The sequence below is a fragment of the Toxotes jaculatrix genome, chromosome 10 (assembly GCF_017976425.1).
Source record: "Toxotes jaculatrix isolate fToxJac2 chromosome 10, fToxJac2.pri, whole genome shotgun sequence".
NCBI classification, from domain to species: Eukaryota; Metazoa; Chordata; class Actinopteri; family Toxotidae; genus Toxotes; species Toxotes jaculatrix.
Genome location: NC_054403.1, coordinates 23347278 through 23371760, shown reverse-complemented (window position 1 = coordinate 23371760; position 24483 = coordinate 23347278). Strand labels below are relative to the sequence as shown.

Genomic DNA, 24483 nt, shown 5'->3' with positions numbered 1-24483 from the left:
CTATAAAAAACATGGCCCAGGGTATATGATATGACAATCTGATGGTTTGTGATTTTAAATGATGATGATAACATTGTTCAGTTGTAGAAATGCAAGTTCTTTTGTTAAGAAAATGTCTTCACTGTGTTTTCATTCACCTTTGGGTGAGGACAAGGTTGTAAAAGCACAACACTGATGTGTGAAAGCCTTGTTCACAGTAAATGAGCTTCCAATAAGCCCTGTGGCCTCTCCTCCCCCACTGTTCCTACACTAATCATTGCCTGACTGTCATGGTGGTTTTCTTGGTGGCCTGGGTGGCTGCCTGGTGAGAGGTCATGTTGGATTAGAAAGCTCCCTGTGTGATATAGGTTACCGCACTGTGCTACTCGCAGGGTGCTTGGGTGTGGGGGTGGTGTGCGTGCGTGCGTGCGTGCACACACACACACACACACACACACACACATTGACACAACTGTATTCAATCCCTCTAATGTATTACTGTGAATTTAATCATTACACCTTTCTTTATTGTTTTCTTGCATCATTGTTTCTGTTAAGCTTTCGGTTTTTACTTAATATCACTTCATATATAATTTAATGTAGTTTCAACACTGAAAATGTCTTCCTCTGGCAGTGCCATCATCATACTTTGCACACACTACTGGCACAACATCTGTTTTTTTTCACCCAGGAGAGAACTTTATATCCTTATTACATTAACCAAAAATAGATTTGGCCATTGGAGGGCACTGCAATGCAGAATCTTTCTTATATGAGCATCAGCTGAAATGAGTCAGTATTAAATACAAATCACTGTATTTTCCATGAATTTAATAAAACACACGTTTCTCTTGATGATGCATGGTTCATAGGTGAATTTAGAGGCTTTCCCCCTAAAGTCTTATGTCTTGTCTCAGTCTTGATTCTTAGTGACAGACCAAGTGTCTTTCCCATGTCTGTAACCATGGCAGCCACAGAGAGAAATAAAAACTGACTTTTTTCTTGTTTTCTCATGTTTGTGCAGAAAAAAAAGCGTTGACAATTTTGCTTTCCTTCACATGAGCAATCCAGAGCCACTTTGCCTCAAATGTCATTAATATGACCCTGTTATTGTGACATAAGGTCAGCATCTATCTTGCTTCATTAAGCTGAAGACAGATTTCATATGAGAAGTCTTGCACTGATAGTCAGGGGTCATTTTCCAAGCAGGTTTGTATGAATAATAGATGGCTGGTTTGGCACATTAGAAGAGGTCAAGCCTCAGTGGAAGAAACAGCTGTGTTGTTGTGTGATGTGTGGAAAACATGTCAGCCGAGCAAAGGGGAAAATGCTGGAGATGCAGACCTTTGCCCCATTGTATGTTCCTGTTAAGCAGAAATACAGATACATGTAATGAAGCTGCAGGCAAAATTAAACAATTTACAATGTTCAGGGATTCATATAAGTGTATTCATTTTTTAATCACATCAAATGGTGAAAAGTCATTTGATCATTTACTTTTCTTTGCTTGTAAACTTCACAAACACATGGTCACATCACCAGTGACCCATTTACACACGCTACAGTTGGGAGATGTCAAACGTTGGAGGAGTGGCAGTGTCACATGACCATCTGGACAGGAACAGGAGTGTTTCACATATCCACTTTTCTTCTCAAGAGCAAATCATAAGTATAATAAAATGTAATAAATACTTTATATATCTTTATATTTTATCTTCATATACATGCAATTTTTTTTAGCATGCAAGGTAATTACAATGTTACACTTTGCATTGAAGCTTAAATTAAATGCTTTAACTTATTAAACTTGCAGGCAGACTCCCACTAGGCAAGGGTGAAAAAATCAAATAGCTATTTACAAATGCTCTTTTATAGATCTGTGCATCTTCTTCTCAGTCGTTACGCAATCAATCTTTGTGGATTTGTTTACACACCATTCATCACAACAGATACAGTACATTGGCAATCCTGTATTATCCTCTCAAGTACCATTATCAATAAATAAAATATTTCAATACATGATGCTATTTATCCATTTTAGGTAAAGAAAGTTTAAGTTATAATCATTGTTTAATACACAAATGATGACTGATTTCTATTTTCAGTTAAGATAAATGTAATAATAATAATACATAGTTTTACTTTCTTCTCAGTGATCATTTTGTATGCAGCCTTCTCATTTTGTATGGGAACGATTGACAATTCTCAATGTTCACTTTGGAATCAAACTCTTTGAATGTGATCTGATCCATTAAGAACTCATGGGAGTGAAGTGGGGGGTTAATAATACAAGATGATTTCAGGGTAATCACAAGTATATGGACCAGTAAATCACATTAAAGAAGAGAAAGGAGAAGGGGAAGAGGGCTCGGGAATACAGGTCGATTCTTTTGGCAGCAGAGGGGATAACAGGTTTTGGAGGTGGTGGTTTCTTGTTGTTCTTGGCCTGGGATTTGCCGAGACCGGTGCCGGTGTCAATAGGCTTTCCATAGCAGTCAAAGTTCGACAGCTCAAAGTCCCGCGGGAGCGAGCCCACGATGCTGAAATCGTTGGTTCGCAGGTCTGATTTGGAGGTGCACACTTTCTTGCAGCGTGTCTCCGCCACCTGGGTGCAAGACAGCAACAGGAGGGAAAACTGAACTGATTACTGGATTCTGCATAATTTCATTCCAAAATACATTTATTTATGAGAAACACATGAGAAAGATAAAATTATACTAACAATCTGAAAGCACTGCTGGCAGCCCCTGAGACAGTGTATCTAGACCAAAGTGGTTTAAAGGGTACTCCACACAGTTTTATTACAAAGATCATTCCATCCTCCAAACATTCTATTTTTTTTATTGACAAACTGTGATTTAATAGGCGTGGCACACCACCAATGCATGTAAGCTTTCATCTTTATATCTACATGAAATGTGTAACACAGTACGGAGGAGACCTGAGTGCTGCATTTGAAATCAGCTAAAGGTCTTTTGACTGGTAAAACGATACCATCCTGCATCTCAGAATAGAAATGTTGGCATTTATTTCTGGAATTCGCATCTCATCATTTACTTTTATCTCTCTGTCTCTTCCACAGGTATATTTGTGTATGAACAGTGGCTTCAGAATGTATTCAGATACCTTCCCTGCACACACTGTAGCTTTAATCTAAAAATTAATAATAATAATAAAATTGCCACTGAGCAGGCCCCCTCCCCCAACCCCATAATATAATACTACCACCACCATACTTTATCGTGGGGATGGTATTAACAAGGTGATACGCCGTGCCTGGTGTTCACCAGACATATTGTTTCTGCCCACCTATTATAGTACAGAATGTGATCCAGTTTGTCCATGTCCTATATTAATAGATTCTTTGTTTGTGGACCAAACTGCACAAATCACTGAAATAGTTCTGACTCTTCTTGTCTACAGCTTTACATTGGCAAAATCTAAAGCAATGCTCCACTTTCTCTGACTATTGTTTGGCACATAAAAAAGTGCTGTGTGCACATACAGCCCCAGTGGTGTCTCTAAGAGATCACATCCATGCTGCTTAAATGAAGTTGCTAAGGATTGTTGGACTTGATTGAAAACAGACTGGACTTTGAAAACCAGAGTAAAGGAGCTGTTTGATCCTGAAGTTTGGATAGAACTCATGCTGATAAATCACAACTACTGTTATTTTAAGAGACAAAAGAAAGATCTTTGCAGCCAAAATTAGATTTACCTTGTGCTCTAAAACATTGCCTAATATGGTTGCTCTCCCATCTAGGGGTTTGTAACCCCTATACACCCTCTACATGCTATCTCATCTTATAAAAAACATTCTGCAAAACGATGTAGTTAATGTCATCCAAAAAATCCCTTTCATCAACTTCCCTGAAGGCCTGTGGGGTGAACAGGATCTAATCAGACTATGGATGCTTACTCACTGAAGTCATTAAGCTCATTAAAGCTTCATTATTTTGATTTGGTTTTGACAAGAAAACCTATTAAACCTCAATGGAATAATGTAATCCTCTAAAACCAAATGTTGTCCGAACTAATGGAGACACAGAGATAAATTCAATTCAATTAGACATCAAATTGGAAGATCTGTTCAACATGCTGCATGCCTGATGTGCATGTGAGACTAGAGAGACTTGAGTCCTGACTGAGCTGCGTGTATTAGTATGTTTGAAACATTGCCAATCTTTAATGACTGGATTTCCCTGCTTTGCATTTAGATTAGATCTTTATGCCTCACTGTTACAAACCTGCCTGAGGATGTTGGATTGGATCTGGAATGTGCATTTTGACATTGTACCGTGTGTTGCTGTATGCGGGAAGTTACACAGAACCATATGCATATATACACAAATACAAACACACACTATACACTGACTCAAGGCAACAAAAAGCACCATCGCTGAAATGTTTTGGTGATGAACAACAGCATCAATACCCAAGGGCACATCACTTATACTCCCATTATGGATATGATCGTTATATAGCCTGTTCAAATCATATTCATACACAAGACTCAATGTTCTCACTAGGAAACATGCAGCTGAAGTCCAGTCAGAATTACAGGCAGGGATATTAGGCAAGATTTCATATCACCAAGATTAGCCAGAAGCCAAAACGTGATCACATAAGCTACCCCTGATGATGATGACACACACACACACACTCACATACAAAAACGCTCAAGTTATCAAACCAGATCCACTGACATGCAGGGTGCTGACATGAAGCGGCGTCCCTCCGGTCCCGTTGACCGTGTTGTTCCTGGCAGCGGGGCTCTTTCCTGCAGCCTTCTCCTTGGATGCAATCTTGGCCTTCTCAGCCTCGATGCGCTTTGGGCTGTTGAGCATCACTTGAACCACAGCATACTCCACCAGCGAGGCAAAACCAAACAGCAGGCAAGCAATGAGCCAGATGTCGATTGCCTTGACGTAGGAAACCTTGGGAAGCTCAGAAGCCAAGGAGGTGCACTCAGAGGACAGAGAGAGCACTGAGAGGATTCCTGAAAAAAAGAGGGAAGACAAGTAACCTTGTCAGTCAGCAAAGTGAGAAAACCTTGGCTGTGAAAACATTAAAACTGTAAGTTTTCCACTGTGAGTGATTAATTTCTCTCTCTTATGAACTTCCTGTCATTCCATCCGCATTGTGTGATTCCAGTGTTGTTTTTAATACTATAACCACTACATGGCACTACAGGCTTTTCTTACAAAATGCCTCTTTCATTTAATAAAGAAGCTTATGTTCTCAAATGTAATCTTTTAAACACATGGAGCCATTAAACAGCTTTGCCTGAATAAAAAACAACTGTATTATCTGGTCAAAGAATAAGAAAAACACGAAACCAAATCAGACAACCCATTCAATGACATCTTTGATTACTTGACAGTTTTGATAGTTGTTGCTATAGACACAATTTGGTTAGTGCTTAGTCTTGTTAATAATGTGACAGAGTGTCACTTTGATCAAAAATACAACAGAGACATAAGACATTTCTTTCTGTGGAGCCTAGATGTTTGCTTCCACTGGAGAAAAGCATATGATTCACTGAATGCTGAGATTAAAAAAAAGATGGATTTCCTCTTCAATGCACAAAATACCGAACAAATTAATCTCCCAATCTGCACAAAAGCTGTAACAAAAAGCTCACATTCACACAAGCTTCTGAAAACGTAGCTGCAATTAGGATGTATGACCGTTCCTTTACCCCTTTTATTAGGACATCTCCAAGGCTCAGACAGCCTCTAATGACAGAGTAAGTTTAAATTGTTTTTTATCTCTAATAGCCAACAGAATTACAGGTTAGAGATTCCCCCTGCTCAGAAGCACTTGTTTCAGGCTACAGCAGAAATAATTATAGTGACTCTTAAGAGGCTGTTATAACAACCAAAGACGGGCTTCACTCCCCTTTTTTTCTCACAGTAATGCTACTGCTACTTCAGAGAGACAATAAATACATTAGAATGACCAATGGGTTTGCCTCCATTATGGTCACTCATCAAAGAGGGGTTCATATAAGGTTCAGGATGTCTCATCAAACTGCTCCTCCTCAGTGGGTTTAAACAAACTTAAAAAGAGAGCATTGTCATTCTGGAAGCCCACATGTTATCCACGAAGAGAGAAACACATGAAAGGTGGAGATGCTGAGATAGCTTTGTTTGCCTTGTTTGTCTATGAGACATTCACTTGTGTATACATAGTAAACATGGTCTTTTAGACAGACAGACAGAAAAAGATGAATAATGTATATAGTATTTCTGTAATGCAATGGTAAACTGTAGTTTTAACTGTAACATTTGCTCACATATCCCCTGTGGAAAGGAAACATGCTGTGTAAACTTGAAAATGCTCAGAAACACACATTCACAGTCAAACGCACACATGGATGCATAGACACAAGTGTATAAGAAAACATTAAACACACATAAATGCTATCACACACACACACACAGCCCAGAGCAATAAATGAGAGTAGTCCCACACCTGGGTGTTGACTGACCTGGACTGATCCCATTTAGAGAGAAGTCAGAGGAGGCTTCCAGGTGGACTTGGAATGATGATGGGATGAAAGTGGTGATAAACAACTGGAGGGAGGATGGAGAAAAGGAGGCAGTGGACGACTGAAGTGGGATAACAATGGATTATCTTATTCATGCAGCCCTGCACACACAGAGGTGCATGTGTGGTACTGTTTGTGGGTGACACTGACATATTACACACAGGCTGAATTATGGAGGAGGAGGAAAAAGTAAGACGTAGAATTGACATTTTTTTCGCAAGCTCAAGCTTTGTCCTAAATGATATTTGGGACAAAGCTTCTGCCACGTGCACTGTCAGTATGAGAAAGATATTCATTTGTGTAAAGCATATTCACATTAGAGGCCATTTTTCTTTTTATAAAGTGTATAGTATTTAGCTCACACTTCAAATGTGTAAGCTGTTTAAATAATGTACTAATTGTTTGCTAGAACCCTTGCTTGAACAATCTGTACAAATTTCATGTGGTAAATCTGCCACCATTGTCACTGTAAACTATATATCTGCTGTGCTAGAAAGGGGTGGTGGGGCTTAGCAACTAGAGTTAAAGTCAGCTAAAATGCAGTTTGAGAATCAGCTGCCACCTAGAAGGGTAACAATGATCTCATGTTTTGTTTTTCAAGCTGTGAAATTGTGACAAATTTTTAATTTTAAATTTATGTGGAGATGTGGAGATGTTGAAATGATCTGACCATCTAATCTTAGTTTGAGAAGCAAAAGGGATACTAAAGAGCACTCATCTGGTTCTTGTCTGTGATTCATTCAGTGCATAAACAAAAACAAACATAAATTAGCACTACCGGTACTGGACAATTCTTGCAACCCCCTCAGGGCTCAGGCTAAGGGTCTAGTAATCTAGCTGGACTTTCTTCAGGCCATTCACACTGTGTGCTTCCCTTGGTTGGAAAAACAACATTGCTCCTTGTGTGGCTCAGTACACCCCTTCCTTAATTGGGTTAATAGGGATCAGGTGCGCCTTGTTGGCCAGCTGAGTGTCTCCTGGTTCTCTTTCTCTCCTCAACAACTCTTGTTGCCCATACTCATAAAGATTTGCTAGAAACTCAAGAGTCAGTACTTGCCCCCCCCCCCCCCCCCCATCACTTGTACCTGTACATTTTGAACTTGAGTTCAATTGAGCAGCCATAATTTTCAAAATGTTGTTAAATTGTGATATAAAATGTTTTACAAAATGTTGAAAGGAAAAGTGGCAGGCTAGAAAACTGAATCCATTGGGGGTAATATTTTAGATTTTGGACATTTAGGTACATTTCATGGGACTGAGAGTTGGCTGATTAGTGACAAATATGGAAATCAAGCCAAAATTAGCCTTGGGTTGAATCTTGGTCTTTCCAATGACTAAAAATTAATAATGTTTTCATGGACCAGCCACAAGAAAAAGTCCAGTTATTGCACATAAACATGGGCTCAAATTCCTGGCTAATATTCCCATGTACTTAGACCCACATTAGATAAATGGTACTGCTGTGGGTCGCATCTGTCAATTACAACTACACTCAGTGATTTATCATATAGACCAATGCTGGACATGGCATCATGCTTGATAGATAAAGTCCTTCATGGTGTCAAAGTGATTGATGATGTCATGACGGAGATGATTGGGGCCACAATGTTAGTGATGCCTAAAAACACAGAAATCCTTCAGAGAGGCTTTTATTTGATCAGCCACAGTCTCTTCCCCATGGCTTTTTACAACACTTTCCACACCTAATTACCTCAACAACATACATACTCTCAGCCACTCCCCTTTTTAATTCGACATGCAACTGTGCCCTGGTTGAACAGCACAAGAAATATTTACAGATCCTGTGTTTTGGCAAATGTCAGTGGAAGATGGTGGAACTGATCAATAGACTTAAAATAATCCATACCCAAGGGGACCCTGGCAGCACTCGCATCAGGGTTGATCCAGAAGGACAGCCAGGAGAGTACTACGATGAGGAGCGTGGGGGCGTAAACACCCATCATGTAGAAGCCGACCTGTCGCCTTAGGGTGAAGATAACCTCTACACATGTGTAGTATCCTGCACGAGGACGAAGACAATGGTCAAACATGACGAAATAACTTCAGTGAGAAACACAGTTTGCCCTGAAATTCAAAAATTAGAGGAAGACATATAGTAAATATATATATAGTAAGATGGTTACTCCCACTGCTAGCCTTAATATTGGATTTGCAGTTCTTAAAACCAAGTGGACGACACTGACACCGTCCCTAACCCTATACTGACTATACCACATTAAGCATTTAGATGAAAGGTAGGGGCCAGGTTAAGTCTTGTATCTCCTTTTGCCCAGGCACAAAGCAAAGCACAGCTGTTTGCATGATTAGTAACAGAGAAAGCAAAACAGAAAGAAAAGAAAAAGGTCAGTGGACGTAAGGACTCTAACCTCATTTCAGCTAACTTTGTTAAAGCTGAGACCTGTTTGAGCACTCAGGGCAGAACCCCAAAAAGCACTGCTTCCAATTGATAGTGTGCCAATTACATAGAAGGCAAAGAGGCAGAGGACAGATTCTTTTTCTCAAAAGTACAACATAAATTTCCACACATAAATGATCCATTTTAACTAATCCAGAAGTATGGTTTCCATTAGCTCGGCTTAAACCAGTATGGAATAAGTATCCATACACTTCAGACGTCCTATGGCAGCATTGTGCTTTTGCTCTTTGAGGCTGTTGGGTAGGTCCAATGGGATGGTAGAGTGGATGGGCTGAAGTAATATTTAACTAGCCCGGGGATTTCTGGGTGAGCTTTATACAGCAAATAAGGGCTGCCTGTGTCGCAGAGCAGGCTCGAACCGGTCATACACAGAGGTGATCTTTGTGTCTGGCCAGGTTGTCATGGCAACCCGTTAAAAGGCTGACTCATTGCCAGCAGTGTGCCTCCCAAGTGCAAGAGCACTGAGGTCATACCAGTTCTGTTGGCTGATAGAGATTTTCTATTTCATTGCAAATGTTTTTGTACTCACAAAGGTCTGAATACGTGTGTGGCACAGTACCAGGGCCTTTTTAGTAATTTCTTTTCTATTTTATTAGAGGAATATCCAGTATTTTTAGCCATGCCAGCATCCTGGGAAAATGGCCTGTGTGACATGCTGTTCATTTGTCTGTGTATGCTAAAGTCTATCCTTGGTAGCGCCACCAAGCCACACAAAAATCTGTCAAATTTAGATTTTCCATGCAAAAACTGATTTTTCCCGACAGTCAAACAGCAAGACGTGGCAGAGAAGTAACTGAAGGGTAGGGATGGAGAGGTGCATACATGTGACTTCAGCTTGATTGGTCAGATCCAGTTGGTCAGACTTAATGGTACCATGTGGAGGTTTTGATAGTGTCTTTACCAGAAGGTCCCTGTTGTTTGGATCGTGTTTGTGCAGGAGGACACATGAATGTGTGCACGTGTGCAGCAGGATTCACATTCTGCTGTTGGTTTCAGGCTATTCCACTGATTGGTAGATGGTGGTAGTAACACATAGTACGTGCTAACAGGCAAGAAAGAAGACGACTGCTAGCAAGTAAATGTAGATATAAGCAATGCATGGCTTGATACAATCGTTTATGAAGAACGAAAAGCATTCAAGACGTTTTTTAGCCCTCCAGGATACACACAACCCATTTCGGTAACACTAAATGTGAACATAACATTGACTGTTTACACCACAACTTCACAGGACACCCTCAATTTCCCAACTTGAGCAAAAAAGGGAAAAAAAATCTTCAAAGCACAAAGTTTTCATGTACTGCCTCTTATTTTTAATGTTTTTATTTACCCTGCAGCAAAATCCTACCAAGGTTTGAACCCTTGATACAAATCTAATATGGAGCTTTCTCACAGCAAATGCTTGGAACTTGTTGAACACAGGTGTAACTAATGACACTATCAATCACTTCTTTCCTTTAAGTTGCACTACAGCCAGGGCTCTGGTTGTGTAGGCTGGCTCACCAGCAAAGCTGAATGGAAGAGGAGCATAATTAGTGATATCAGTTACACCTGTGCTTTTCCTGCTGTGACATGTCAAGGTGCCTAAAACAGTAAAAGTCTATCCTTATAGACCATTACTAAGTGCTGTGATTGTTGTTCTAGCAGTTATCAGTTCACTTCAAGAGAAGCAGAGAGTAAAATTTCAGACATGACTGTGAGTTTCAATATCTCTCGTCTTGACTTAGGCCAATGTCACTTTGATTGGGAACCTGTAACACCACTGATGACTGCAGCAAGGATGAAAACAACCCACCACTACACAATGGCCAACTAATGCACAGTAAATCCCAAACCAGGATCACAATGAAATTATTTGTTGTTCTTGTTGTCTTGTTCTTGTACCTAAAGACCATGTTTTAAAATAAACTCAATATTAATCAGGGGACATGCCAGGTATATGAACATACTTTTGGGGCTGAAGGATAACAAAGACACTATAGCTTTGAGCCTACCCAGAACAAACTATTTTCAATTCACAGAGTATAATTACTGAATGGATGAAAGAAAAGCCAAAAGATGATGAACAGCACTTAAGTCAAAATGTTGTTTAGCATGAAGGCATTGCAGTTAAGGGCAATGATGGTTCAAAATATTTTAGTTTGCTGCAAATTGTTGCTTTGTATAGAGTGAGTAATGCCAAATTAAAATGGGAAGCCTGGCTCAAACAGGCTATAAAGAATATTTTGATGATTTTGATGATTTCCCTTTCCCTTTAGTTCCCTTTTTTTTAATATGTAAAAACAATAGGACTTAGGACAAGGACATTACCTGTTCCTGCATAGTATTTGGTACAGTTCCCATAATCAATATCTTCTTGTCTGATATCAAACTGTGGCAGAGCGATGGCATCCATTTGCACTGGGTCACCTGTCTGCCACATGAACTGCAGGTCGTCCGTGGTGTAGCCAACTTGATGAAAGAAGAACAAAAACGCATAAAAAGTCAACATTCATAGACATAACTGTACTTACACGTTGCTAAAACCACATCAAATATACCACATGTACAAATGCATATATGCACATTTTATTTGCACGATATATGTTTGATTGTTAAGCACACTTACAGAAACATACACTTAAATCACTATAAACTATAATGTGTATATGCACACAGATGTAGGATGTTGCAAGTCTCAGCAGTCAGGTTCGGCATTAGAGAGAAATGGCTTGAAGTTATTTTGTTTATTTATATCTAAACTACTTTGTAAACAAGATGCATTAACCACAGTCAAGCTCAATTAGCTGTGAGACGTTCACAACAACCTTAAAATATGATGATTTATTCCACTTCTCTCAGTGCTCACCATTGAAATTGACTTCTAAACACAAGCAAAAAGCTCTTACCCCAAAAACAACTATTTTATAAAAACAACAAATATATTCCCTACTCATAAATATTGTATCTCCCAAATACCAACTAGCAGATGTGTTAAGTGATGAGGTGGTTTAAGATGGTATTTCTGGAAAACTCACAGCTTTCCAATTGCATTTTACACCTCTGTGTGTCCATAGGGAACAATGTCAAGTCCAGCGGACAAGATAGGGTGATGGACAGCCTGGAGGAGGATGAAGAAAAAGTTTTTAATTTATGCTCTATTTCAGTGTTGTTGTTTTTTTTATGGTGCTTTTTCTCAAAATAAACAGAATATGTGTCACTCAAGATGCAGCACACAAAATTACAGAAAATGTTCAATGATTATCTCTAGAGATGATTGAACCCTAACATAACACACTGTAGCTGTAGGTCCAGCTAGTTTACATTGAGCCCCTTGTAAGATTTTCACCAAAGGCCATGCATGTCAACCAAGTGTCTCATTATCTTTAGAGCTTCACCCACAATCATTATCGACCCAGAGACAAAACAAATAAGAGAAACCAAGGAATCCTTGAAAACATGAAAAAAAGCTTAGCCTGACTATCTGAAACAAAGCACACAGGACTATAATTATCAGTGCACATTTGCTGGGTATTAAGAACACAAATGAACAGTTATTATTATCACTTTAGTGTCCCCAGGTAATTGGCCTGAGAAACTAGCCCTTAAATTACGATGATTTTTTGTGTTTAGTCTTGTCGACACATATATTTGAACACTTGGCCCTCAATTCACTAAGCCCAACACTGTGTTCATGGTAGCCAATATTTTGTTTGGAGAGGGTGGAATTATGTTGTTGTGTTTTGCTCTAACCAATCAATAGCAAATGGTGTATCTATTAGCATATCACAGGCAATGATAAAAATAAAATAGAAATTCATTACCTCATGCTAATCAGGACATCTCCATTACGAAAAATGAAGAGGAGAATGTTCTCCTGGGTAACATCATGAAAGTTGGCGCTCTTCTCGTTAGCGAAGAACAGGTCGGGTTTCCAGAGACATTTGAACATCTTGGGATCAACGGTGAGAGAATCCGACTTGAAGTCCTGCGGTAGCTTCAGCCTGGGGTCGTTCCAGCGCTGTCGCAGGAAGATGTTGACTCTGTAATCCTGTTAGGTTCCAGACATGCACAAACATGGTTAATGTCTGTATCATCCCAATACTACTGGACACAAGTTGGGTGCTTTCAAAGAGACTGCTGGTCAAAAGAAGAGCTCTATACATGGAATAAATATGTTTGCTTTCTAGCAAATAACTTTTTTTTATTTTCATGGCCTTTGTGCTCTGGTTAAGATCTATATCCATGAAATTGAAAATGATGTGTTGAAAGAGCAAGAGAAGCATTTTAAACCCTGTTAAATAAATTTAATATACTTCTGTGATACTAATGTTTTGATGTTAAGAAAAAAAGTGAATGTTTGTTTTCCCACTAGCTGGCCCCTTTCCTTCACTGCTGCATGTTTATACTTCCTTCAGAATATAGTAGTTCTACACTGTTGATATGTTAACATGTTGGACTTCTTTTAACACTTATTACGTCAGTGACAAACACTATTTTCTCGAAAAAGACATCACTTCAATGACAACTTCAACAGACCCACTTTAACATGCTGAGTGGAATTCCACAGCTGCACCAAAAACACTCATGACGTCTGCTTTAAAACAGTCAACATCAGGAAACTGCACAGTCCAAGGGTCGAATGTTATCAACACAGCAACATGTGATACAGCACATACCTCATTAGTGAGCTTATTAGTGAAATTTCCACATTCTCGTTGGTTGGAAAGTGTCACTCAATGAGGCTTTGGGACATTTTTTTTTGTTGCTGCTTTGATGGCGTGCCTCAAGCTGTTCAGATACCAGGTGCTAGGAAGAACTATTAATGCTGAGAGTGAAGATGGATGACATGTCAAATAAAGCCACCAAAATACCATCTGCATGTGTGTGTATTTGTGTGTGCCTGTGTCTGTGTGTGTCTTGTATAAGAAATTAACTTCCACCTTCCATCCCTTCATTATTCACATTTTTATGATGTTGGTTGCCTTTTTTCATTTTTTTTGCAGATTGTTTAAAGTCCGTTAAATACCAACATTTATCACTTTTTCAAGCTCTTCACTTAGTTTTCAGATTAAATTTGACTCAGTTTTTCTCAAATATTGTTGATCACAAAAGTACTGATGTTTGACAACTCAAAATAGTTATACCAGCATGAAATGAGAAGTGTGGCTCAGTTGCTGGTGCCACATTTTGGTACTAACTGACCAGTTCTAATCGACTTTGGTGAACACGAGCAGGAGAAATTTACAACAGCTGTGGCAAGAAGACCAACCATCCTTCCACCTCTGTAACCAACCATTACCACAGTTGTCAGAGAAAGTACATATACACACATGATTAAATGTTAAACTACTGCAATGGAAATAATGGAACTGGAATAAACATATATAAGACCTGATTTTTTCTTTTGGCAAAAAATATGCTTGAGCCAAATTCAGGTCAATCAGCACAATAAAATTCATCTAGATGCATTGCAGCTCACTGCTTCCATGCCCATTATGTGTCACCACAGGAGTCTGGTTGACTGCTGACTCATACGAATGGTACAAAAATAATATACTGCTTTGACAGTTTGAGGCCTTGATGGACCTGATGATCCAAATTGCTATTTGTTTGTCAGAAGTCTTTGAAATGGTGATACTTTGGAAATTTTCTTCATAATTTTACAGCTGTTTCTTAAGTCATGGGCGTGTTTGAGCTTGGGGGAGTCATGTGACCTGCAGTTCCATCTTTGGCCACAACTGTGAAGATCACTACAGTTTTTTTTTTTTCTGTGGCTTTAAACTCAGTGATCCTGTGGCAACTTTTGCTGTGTGTCAAAGGCCCCTCTCTCTTCCCAGTTTGTTTCCTGTCAGCATCTCTGCTGTACCTTATCTAATAAAGCAAAAACCAAAAAAAAGAAAAAAAAACAAACAAAAAAACAAGGAAACCCCTGAGTGATCTATGCTTGCTATTATTTTAGAACTGCACAGGCTAATCTATCCATCAAAGTGAATGTTTTTGCCAACATCATTTTTACCACATATTTTAGTTAGAACTAGACTGATTGAACAGAGCAGATTTTGGCATTTCATTCATTTTCTCTCTTTCCTGTACTGTCTGTACTGTAAATATATGTTTCCTGGTTTTCTGGCAAAAGATGTGCTTACTGGAAACTATTTCAATTACAGCCAGGTTTGATACCGAGAGACAGCCAACTGAGACTACAATGAGACAAGAAACCACATGAAAGGTTTCCTTCCTCACTGTTCCATATGCAGTATGGATAGGAAGGAACTATTTAAAAACTCATAACATTTAATACACATAGGTCTCAGGAATGTTTATGAATTCAAACAATTTTTTGCTGCAGGAGTGATCAAACTGTTGACATCTCATTTTCATTTCTATACAACCTAGACTCCAACATCCAACTCAGGTGACAGAATGAACGGCTCCTGCTGGCTCTTCTCTGTCTGCCAGAGACACAGGCCAGTTCCCACACCTTCTCCTTTCTGAAAACCAGACAAGGAAATATATCCTGCCCCTGGCTCGCTATCAAGCTGCCAGTACCGCATTCGATTCCAGTGAGATTTAACACAACCGCTCGCTATAATCAGCGAGGAAAACTCAAACTGAGAAGCAATAAAAAAAGAAAAAAAAAAGAAGACAAAAAACCCCTCACACTACCACAATTTATTTCATCTCACAACATCAAATTAGTCATCCTCTCCTGGCAAATACAATCATAAAGTGAAAACAGATGCGTTAACTACAGTGGACGCGTGGCGGTGTTTGACCAAGGGAGGTGTAAATGATGAGAGAGGGTTTCTTGGGATCAGATACCCCACAGAGTGATAAATAGAGGGGGAGAGGTGACCAGCTGTCTCTTTCTTTTCTTCCCGGATTTGTTTTGAACCTTCCTCACTTTCATTCTCTTTCAATCTTTTGCTGGATGTCCAGGGGGAGGAGAAGAAAACAGAAGTTGCCATCTGGGAGTCCCTCATATCCCTGTCTCTGTCTCAGTCTTGGCTGTCACTTGCTCTTTCTCAATCCTATCTCTTTTTTTCTCCTGGCTTGTCTTTCTTTAGATTCTTCCCTCTTCCCTCTCCACCTTTTCTCTGTCTTCCTCTTACTTAATGCCTTCCACTCTAATTTCTCCTCCCTTCTCTGTCTCTAACTTTCCTCTTCTCAGTTTCCTCGTTCCTGTCTCTCTTGTCTGTCTTTTTCACCCGTCCTGCTGCTCACTATCTTTCACCTCCTTCTAACTTACCTAACTTCTATTTAGCCAGTTCAGACCTATAAACATGAATGTCTGTCGCTGACTGACTGGTCTGACTGACTCACTGGTTGGCCAGCCAGAGTTAGAGTTTCCCCATTGACTGCTGCTCTTTCAACTTTTGCTGGTCGTGCTGCATTTGACGGCAGTTTGACAGCTGTTACAACCGTACAAATTAGATTTATTTTTTTCAACTGGACAGAGTTTTTAACTAGATCGAGGAGTTCATGAGACAGAATAAAGTCAAACTGTGGATTTTGTCACTCTGCACTGAATTAATTACAATTACCTTGTCACATGATTGAATATGTTTACTAACAGAGACTATTAAAGCTTAGTGGCCTGTCCCAGCAGCTTTAAATTAAAACACACCGCTAAACCAGGCTATTAGAAACCTTCAGGAATGTTCCTTTTTATTGTTTCCTAAGTGATCAAGAGTCGACCCAGCGCCGTCCTTGAGTTCAATCTGCTCATTAGCATTAGAACTGCACTTCTTTATCAGCAATTAAGCCATCAGATAAATGAGGCATGAAAACCCCAGTCTTCATAATGATTCACTGCTAAATGGTCTGATACCATCTAGAAAACATGCTCAGGCATTCTCCCTAAAACCTGACTGAAGCACTTTTCAGCTCTGAACCACTAATTCTGATTGGCATTAGTATTGATTATCAATGCTGTCAGGAAGGTGGGTTTGAAGTGAATTCTTACCATGGTCGTTTCTTGGATCGAGCCAAAGCTGTTGATGAAAATGTTAACTCTGTCTTCCACAGGAATTCCTGGTTTGAAGAAGAGAAAAGAAGTGATTGTGGTATCAAGTCCACTGTGTTGAACTGTTGCTTTGCAATGAAAGTGAGGCGCCAGTGTGTTCGTAGATTATAGTAACTGTCAGTATGCTTCATGAAACCATGTAGTTCTTTACTTCTACACCAATAAAAATTGTTCTTGCTAACTGAATCGACTCTGTTACTGATCAGGATTTATGAAAAGCTTTATCAACACTGCAAAATAAAAAAATGTCCTCTGAAGAGCATCCTGTTCCTCTGCTAAGCAAAAGCTGTGAACGTTTACTATATGCTGGCATCTCTCTCCACACAGCCTTTTGCATAAACTAGTAAAATCCTTAACAAATTCAGACACCTCACACTGCTTTGAATAAATTATTTCCTTTGAGGTGTTTACTGGAGACACATGAGTTTTACAGGATGAATTCTATCAAACAATTCACAAAATTAATGCACATAATATGGAGGTGGCATGTAGCTCACACCTACAATGCAGTATGGCAACCAAGCAAACTAATTAATATTGAAGAAACACTTGTGATGTCACCTTTAAATTCTATATGGTCTATAAAAGCAGCTCACCATTTTATAGGCCTGGGCAAAGTAATGCACAAGGCACAGTTTAGGATGTAATTTGGGAGATTATGACATGGATGTTAATGGACGGGGGAGCTTTCAGCCCACCCTGAAATTAAGAGCAGATGTTTGGCCGCTGGACCAGTCGCAGCCAGTCAGGGAGGGAGCTGATTCTGCTCAAAAGACATCAAACACCGAGTCCCAGATACAGCTCCTGCTGCCAAGTGCCAGAGGATGGAAACTATCTGAGTAGCCACCTGAAGACCGACCCATCAGTTAGATGGAGAGGCCACCAGTCACCTCTTTGTTATTTTTATGGCTGTTTCTGTGAGACTGAAGCCTGGTACTCCCTATAGTGTGATATTTACAGCACATTGTGAACACTGTAAAGATAGATACTTGGCGGGTAGTACAGAATGGAAAAAAACCCCCACAAAACATACTGTAGAATTTCACCATCTATAATTAATATAAAGCACTCATTACATACACCGAAAAGTCAAATATAATTCACCTTGTTTGTTGTTTTTTAAAATACGAGACAGTCTAAACTAACAGATTTCATTCCCTTAACAACCTGTGTGTGTAAACTGTTGCCGTATCAAACTGTCTTTGAGGAAAGAGAAAATGGGAACATCAGCTTACTGCAACTCTGCTGTGGTACATTTCATATATGCTGGTATGTCCAGAAAAGGAAATTAATGCTCATTAATCTTTCAAGCACCATTTATAGATGATTCTTGTTTCAGCACCAGATTCAGAAGACAAATCTGGAGGTGCATACTCATGATATATTTGTTTTTTTTAATTACCATGACATCGATGCAGAAAAAATGTCAATTAAATTGAAAAGACAGAGACAGATGAAGAGGGAAAGAAACTTGCCTTTGAAGTTGGGCCTTATTCTGGGATCGTAGCTGATCAGTAACCTGTTCAAGATGTTACTGGTTGAATTCGCCGGGACTCGGGCCAGATCCTCAGATGACAGCTGTCTGCAAACAAAAAAGACAGAGGGGCAGCTATAGGCACGATTACATTAGCAGGTCAAATTCCTGGCAGATGAACACTACAGATGCACAGCACACCAGCTTCTACTCTATGCACTTTTTGATTAAACTATAACCTGAGAGAGCTACCAGTTAAGGATTAAATTAGCTTTTAAGATTTGGACCACCCAGGCAATGTTAGAGTGAAGGAATGTTTAGAAATGTGATGTGGTGCTATTTTGAGATGTTTCCAGATCATGAATGGGGAAGTTGACATGATCCCAGAGGCCGATAGAGGACATTTTTTCAACCTTCTGGAACAATTACCTACATGTCTGGAGTATTTAAGAAATACTTTACATGTATACAAAGTCAAATGTACACTAAGCATCATATTTCTAACTGTGTTTTATTAGTCTATGACCATGCTGGCATCCCTGCATGGCATATGTACAGGGTGTTTTGATGATGAGAATGTAATGTTTGCTTTGTTCGATAAGTAGCAGGGAAACACACAAAGTACAGCTGAGGCTGATGGAAATTACTTTTCATTTGGAGGTATGTGGTCATATAGTGTGTCTAAAAATGTTTGTTTGTCTGGTTTGTTGAAGGAAACTTGAAATGCGTGGATAAACGCTTAATACAGTCCCCTAAATTGCCCAACTATCATCATGAAAATGACACTTTATTCTTGATTCTACTCCATTTACTCCTTTAAAACATTGAGTCAATTAATCTGCCATGTGGGTGGCAAAGAGTATAAATGCCTTGTCAAGACAAACAGTATATTTTTGAGAGTGTATTTCCACTTTTTATTGAGACCAAAGTGAAATTTTCCCTTTGAACCATCCTGCAAAATAGCAAAAAACAGCTGCTGTCTGAAAATTACCACCATAACACAAAGTGGTGATTTTCAAAGACGTTAAGCCAAACATCATTTGTTTTCTGAGGTTGACTGATGAAGAAACAATGGGACAGAGAGAGGGGGAAAGAGGAGAACAGGATCTGGCAGGAGAGAAAGGAGAAACAGAAAGCCTCCTTGTGGGTGGCAATGAAATCTCCTGCCAAAGAATTTCCCCTTCTCAAAGCACTTTACATATCATTATGTAAACCTTATCATGCACTGAGGATGAGCTAAAGTGCTCCACAGGAATGCTGCAGTGTGCCTGTGTGCTGCGGTTCCTCTGATCAAAGTGAAAAACATAAGTCCCATCCACTAAACCTCTCTTTTTTCTCTCTTTTAACAGACCCCTCTGACAACCTCAAGCACAACAGCTAAACTGGAACCAAGAGGTTCCTTGATCCACACAGGCACCCACAGCACTAAACACAAAAAATGTCATACAACTTACACTTGCCAATACTGGGACAACATCAAACACTTTCTCCCGCTTTTTAAGAACTTTCATTGTCGAGCGATTTGTTACAATTTAAGGAAGAAGAGGCTGTAGCTCCCCAGTACACAGAGACAAGGGACACTACAAAGTCATGTGGGGACATGCTGGTGTTCATTCTGTTAGGAGACATGTCCTGTATTTACTTACTACCTGACAACTCCATTTTTATTTTACACTTCTTTACAGTGCCCTGTGGTGCCATTCAACTGCAGCCAGTTAGCAAAGACTAAATACAGAAGTGCTGAAGCAGTAGCCGAAACAGCATCAGGCTTGTACAAGAAAAGAACACATAAACGCATCACAGTAAAAGTTTTCAGTGTTTTTAATACACCATACTTTGGTGGGTTTGGCACAGATTTCCGGAAAGTCCATTGATCCTATTGGACTGTACTGGAGAGCATATGAAAAGTAAGATCCATCAGGTATAAAATTTAAAGTTACGCTTTAACTGATAGCTTAACTGCCAATGTTGGGGCACTGCAAAAGGACATTTAAGGTGAACTCCTCCAATTTTACTCATAAAGGTTAGTTTATTCGACATGGGGAGTGCTACTCAGCCAAGGAAAACAGTTGCACAATGTCTTCTGTGGCTCTGGACAAACTTTGTCAAATTTGAGAAAACAACTCTGGTGATATCATTCTGGGTTGGAAAATCAGTTAAAATGAATAATAAATAAACATAACTAGTTTTTAATTATTTTGAGCAGAGAGCCTGAAACTGTAAAGTTACATGAACTCATAACATCATCATGTTATTATTACCACACTCAGTGTTAGCATTAAATGCTACATGAAGGACATATATTTGTATGTCTTTTGAAATGTGTCATTCCTTCCATACTTACGATGGACAGTACACCTGCTTCCCTTTCTTTTTCCCCTTCTTTGTTCCTTTTTCTTTGGCAGACCCTCCCTCTAGACAAAGAGAGAGGACCAGGAGAAGGATGACGAGCTTCTTAATGCCCATTCTGGTGCACGTTGAGCCTGTAGAGGAGAAACCAACCCGTTTAAATAAAGAGAAGAAGCCAATGAATATAAATTACTCAGGCTTAATGGTGTGCAATTTAATAACCTAAAGAGACTTATTTTCTCGTCACATTCAACAAATCTTTGCATTTATTTGAACATGTGACAGAAGACAGCAGCTGCTTGAGCTGTACCTTTGGTGGGAATACAAAGCTTCAGTGCACTTTATCTATTTCATGTGAACACTGTGACTTTACCCTGTCCTGATATGATGTATTCCCATTTTCTCTGCATGCATGTCACATACAGTAAATGTCTGAAATGCAAATTAATCAGTCTGACAAGTTTTAATCAAGTAGAGCAAGTTCAAGCATAAATCCAATCAGTGGAGTAACGCACTTGAATAACAATGGTCATTCAGGACTTGTCAGGTGAATGTGACCTCTAAAGGATGGCTGAAATAAATATTACCTGAATATCCTCTTTAAATATTCTCTATTTTAGTTTAGAATCTGCACAGAAAAGGTCTAAAAATGCTGTTTTCTGCAACTGTAGATTCTATTTATCGTGATGTTTAAAAACAGCATCATTTGGTTTGATCTATAATCTGTGGTTCAATCCCTTCTCACACCTTGAAACACTAAATTGCAGGACATAATGTGGTCCTTTGTGTTTACCATAAATCTCTTTGTTAGAAAGTCCAAAGCCAGGTCTAACAGTAGCGCAACCATACATTTACAAATGCACACATCTACTCACAAGCAGCGCATTTTTGCATATCTTGATAGGGGCCATTAATCAGCTTGCAGCCATAGTACCTGCGTGAATCATTCCCCATCTAGGAAAGCGGCGCCCTTTCATTGCATAGGGACACTGAGACCAACAGCAAAGCCAACACCCCCCCCCCCCCCCCCCCCCAGCCAGCAAGACTGTATATTAACTGAAGCAGTTTATTGTCTAGACGGAGACACTCTCTCCCTTTTTCAGTGCCTTGGCCCAGTAACTCCCTGTCTGCTCCTCGCCTGCGCATTGATCATCATGTTCTCCAGCAGAAATCATTTCCACCGCTCAGTTCAGCGCCTTTTGTCTCCATGCAAATACGTTACTTCGCCCAAACTAGGTCAACATCACTTTATCAATATGAAAGATTCCAGCTAAATGGGAGATTGGTTGGCGTCCTTGTCCTGTAGGAGAAAATGGCCAACATACATCACCGCTGACCCACACATTCCAGATGGCAGCAGCTGGGGCAATGTTGAATGTCTGACCATACTTCCTGGAAATCATTTCTCATCTGACCTACAGTTCTTATGTACCCTCTTCCCTCTGGCATTTCGCTAGATGACAACTCCTCTCTCTGACCGTCTATTCCAGTTTTCCTGACAGGACAAAGAAGAACCAGAAGCTGGTCCATAACTAAAAGACATGACATTGTAGTGAGGAAATGAGTGTTATTACAAAAAACTTTTGAAAATCTTGATTACAATATGATCCCTGATATGAACACAGCAAATTATGGCACTAGTTCTCAGCCTATTTGGCCTGTGACCCTTAATCGTCAGGCAATGCCTCACTGCAATCCCCTGACACAGGATTCATGTGTTTATAGCTTTTAGAGTCCTGAAAAACACTTGAGTATTCCCGAGACAAAAAATGTGAAGTCATTAAAAATAACTGGTTATTCTTCTTTCCTGTCTTGTGAATCAACACATGAACCCAGAGATTTAATGTATCTGGTAGGTGTATTATTTAATGTATCTTGGGGGTTTATTATATAATGTATCTTGCGAAGCACTGCATTATGGACTTCATGCAGATATGATAATAATTTTTAAAAATGATGAACCTAAGTTCTTCATTTCAAAAAAAATTGAAAGATAAGTTCATTACAATTAAACAAGTTGCACAGCTCCTCTCCCACTTACTACACTTTAGTGCCCAAACTTCAGCCTTTATCACAGTGTTATGAGAAGCTGCTTCCTGTTTGTTTGTTTCTTTGTTTGAGGGGGGCGGTAATGCACAGTGTATTGAAGCTGAGTTGAATGGCACTCACACTTGTCTACACCTTGCTGTGTGCATATTCTCAAAATTAAGAGAAAAAAAAGAGGAAATAACCAGCACATCATGCACAGCCATGCTAAACCGATTCCTGTGCAGAAAAATGTGTGTTCAGTTGAGACCATGTCCATAAATTGACCATCGCACTGCCTGAGTCAACTCTGTGTCACCACTGAGGAACATTGCCCTTGCTGTGTTTTACTACTGGCAATGTTAAAACTGCAGAGGCATCGTTATACAGTACCTCAAGAGGCCTTATATGGTTTGCCCCAGGGGTCCAAGGTCAATAAGTAATTCTGCTCTGCCCACAATATTTCTTCAGGCTGTGCATTTTTTTTTTTATTCTGGTCCATGAACATGCCCTAACATGAAAAATAATTCCTGAAAATAATTAAGAATACTGACTTAAATGAAAGATTGTTTTTTTTTTTTTTTTAATGCTGATGGTAACACAATAAAGCTCTGTGATTTGGTGTAAATAATATCTAATATTCATTATTTTTGTTTTAATTTGATTCTACATGATATAATGCAGTACACTGGAGATATCGTTATCTAACTGAGGAGGAAAGGCCTAGGCTATGCTCATCAAAATACTGAGATGCACCCAATTCAAAACAACCAGAATACGCACTCACAACCTGTGGCTGCAGGTCGCAATGAGTCTCTTAGTAACAAGAGAAAAGTAAGTAACAGAGACTGACACTTAACCAAAGCCTGAGCATCAGAGGGAGCAGCGGGGCTGGAGTGAGAACAACACAGAAAAACAGCGACCACCATGACGGGGGGGATGCAGGAAGAAGATGCCAGTACATATGAACGCGAGCATGCGATGTCACTTCACATGAGCACACGTTAGAAACATAAATAACACGAAAGTCATTTATCACAAATCATTCCACGCAGGTCCACTTACCGTTTGGCTCTGTCACCTGCCAATTCCTTAGAAGACCCTGTAAAGCTGAGACTGTGCAAATAGTGGTTAACACAGCCTTCCAGACCAGTCGCTGTCTTTCTTTTCCATTCTGTTCTCCGCTCAGTGAAGAACTGAATCAATTTGTTGAATAGGTTTTAGGAAAAAAAAAAAAGTTACATCTCGGCAAATTGCCAATTTTTTTTTTTTTTTTTTAGGTTTTTATTTCCGCGCCCTATTTGTTTTTATTTTGGAATCAGTGTGTATATGGCTGCTGCCCTTTCGCCTCAGCTCGGGATGCCCAAGATGGAGGCTTGCGTGTACCTGTCATGCAACATGCGCAGTAGCGGCTGCACGGAGCCGGAGAGCATCATCAGTCCTCCCATCAGCACAACGGACAGCCGCTCCCCGCCTCCACATCCACAGCCGCCGCGAAACGCTGAAACGTGACGTGGCGGCAGGAAAAAATAAAAAAATAATGCTCTCATTCACGTGATGGGAGCAAAACGCTTCACTATTTATGGAAGTGTCTGTGTGGTATTCAACGGGAGATGGACGTGAACGGCGAGGGTTGTATAGACCATAAAGCAGAGACC

The 24483-nt window shown here is 39.7% G+C and overlaps 1 protein-coding gene across 1 annotated transcript; it reads right to left on the bottom strand.

The window, feature by feature from the left end:
* Positions 1 to 1542: 1542 nt before the first annotated feature.
* glrbb (glycine receptor, beta b) lies at positions 1543 to 24014 on the bottom strand. The gene is made up of 10 exons (XM_041048074.1): positions 23891 to 24014; positions 20796 to 20934; positions 18453 to 18559; positions 16918 to 16985; positions 12773 to 12999; positions 11987 to 12069; positions 11280 to 11420; positions 8400 to 8552; positions 4686 to 4978; positions 1543 to 2584 (listed from the first exon to the last, which is right to left on the bottom strand). The coding sequence occupies exons 2-10, from the start codon at positions 20915 to 20917 to the stop codon at positions 2288 to 2290; spliced, it is 1491 nt and encodes a 496-aa protein (XP_040904008.1). The 5' UTR covers positions 20918 to 20934; positions 23891 to 24014; the 3' UTR covers positions 1543 to 2287.
* Positions 24015 to 24483: the final 469 nt, after the last annotated feature.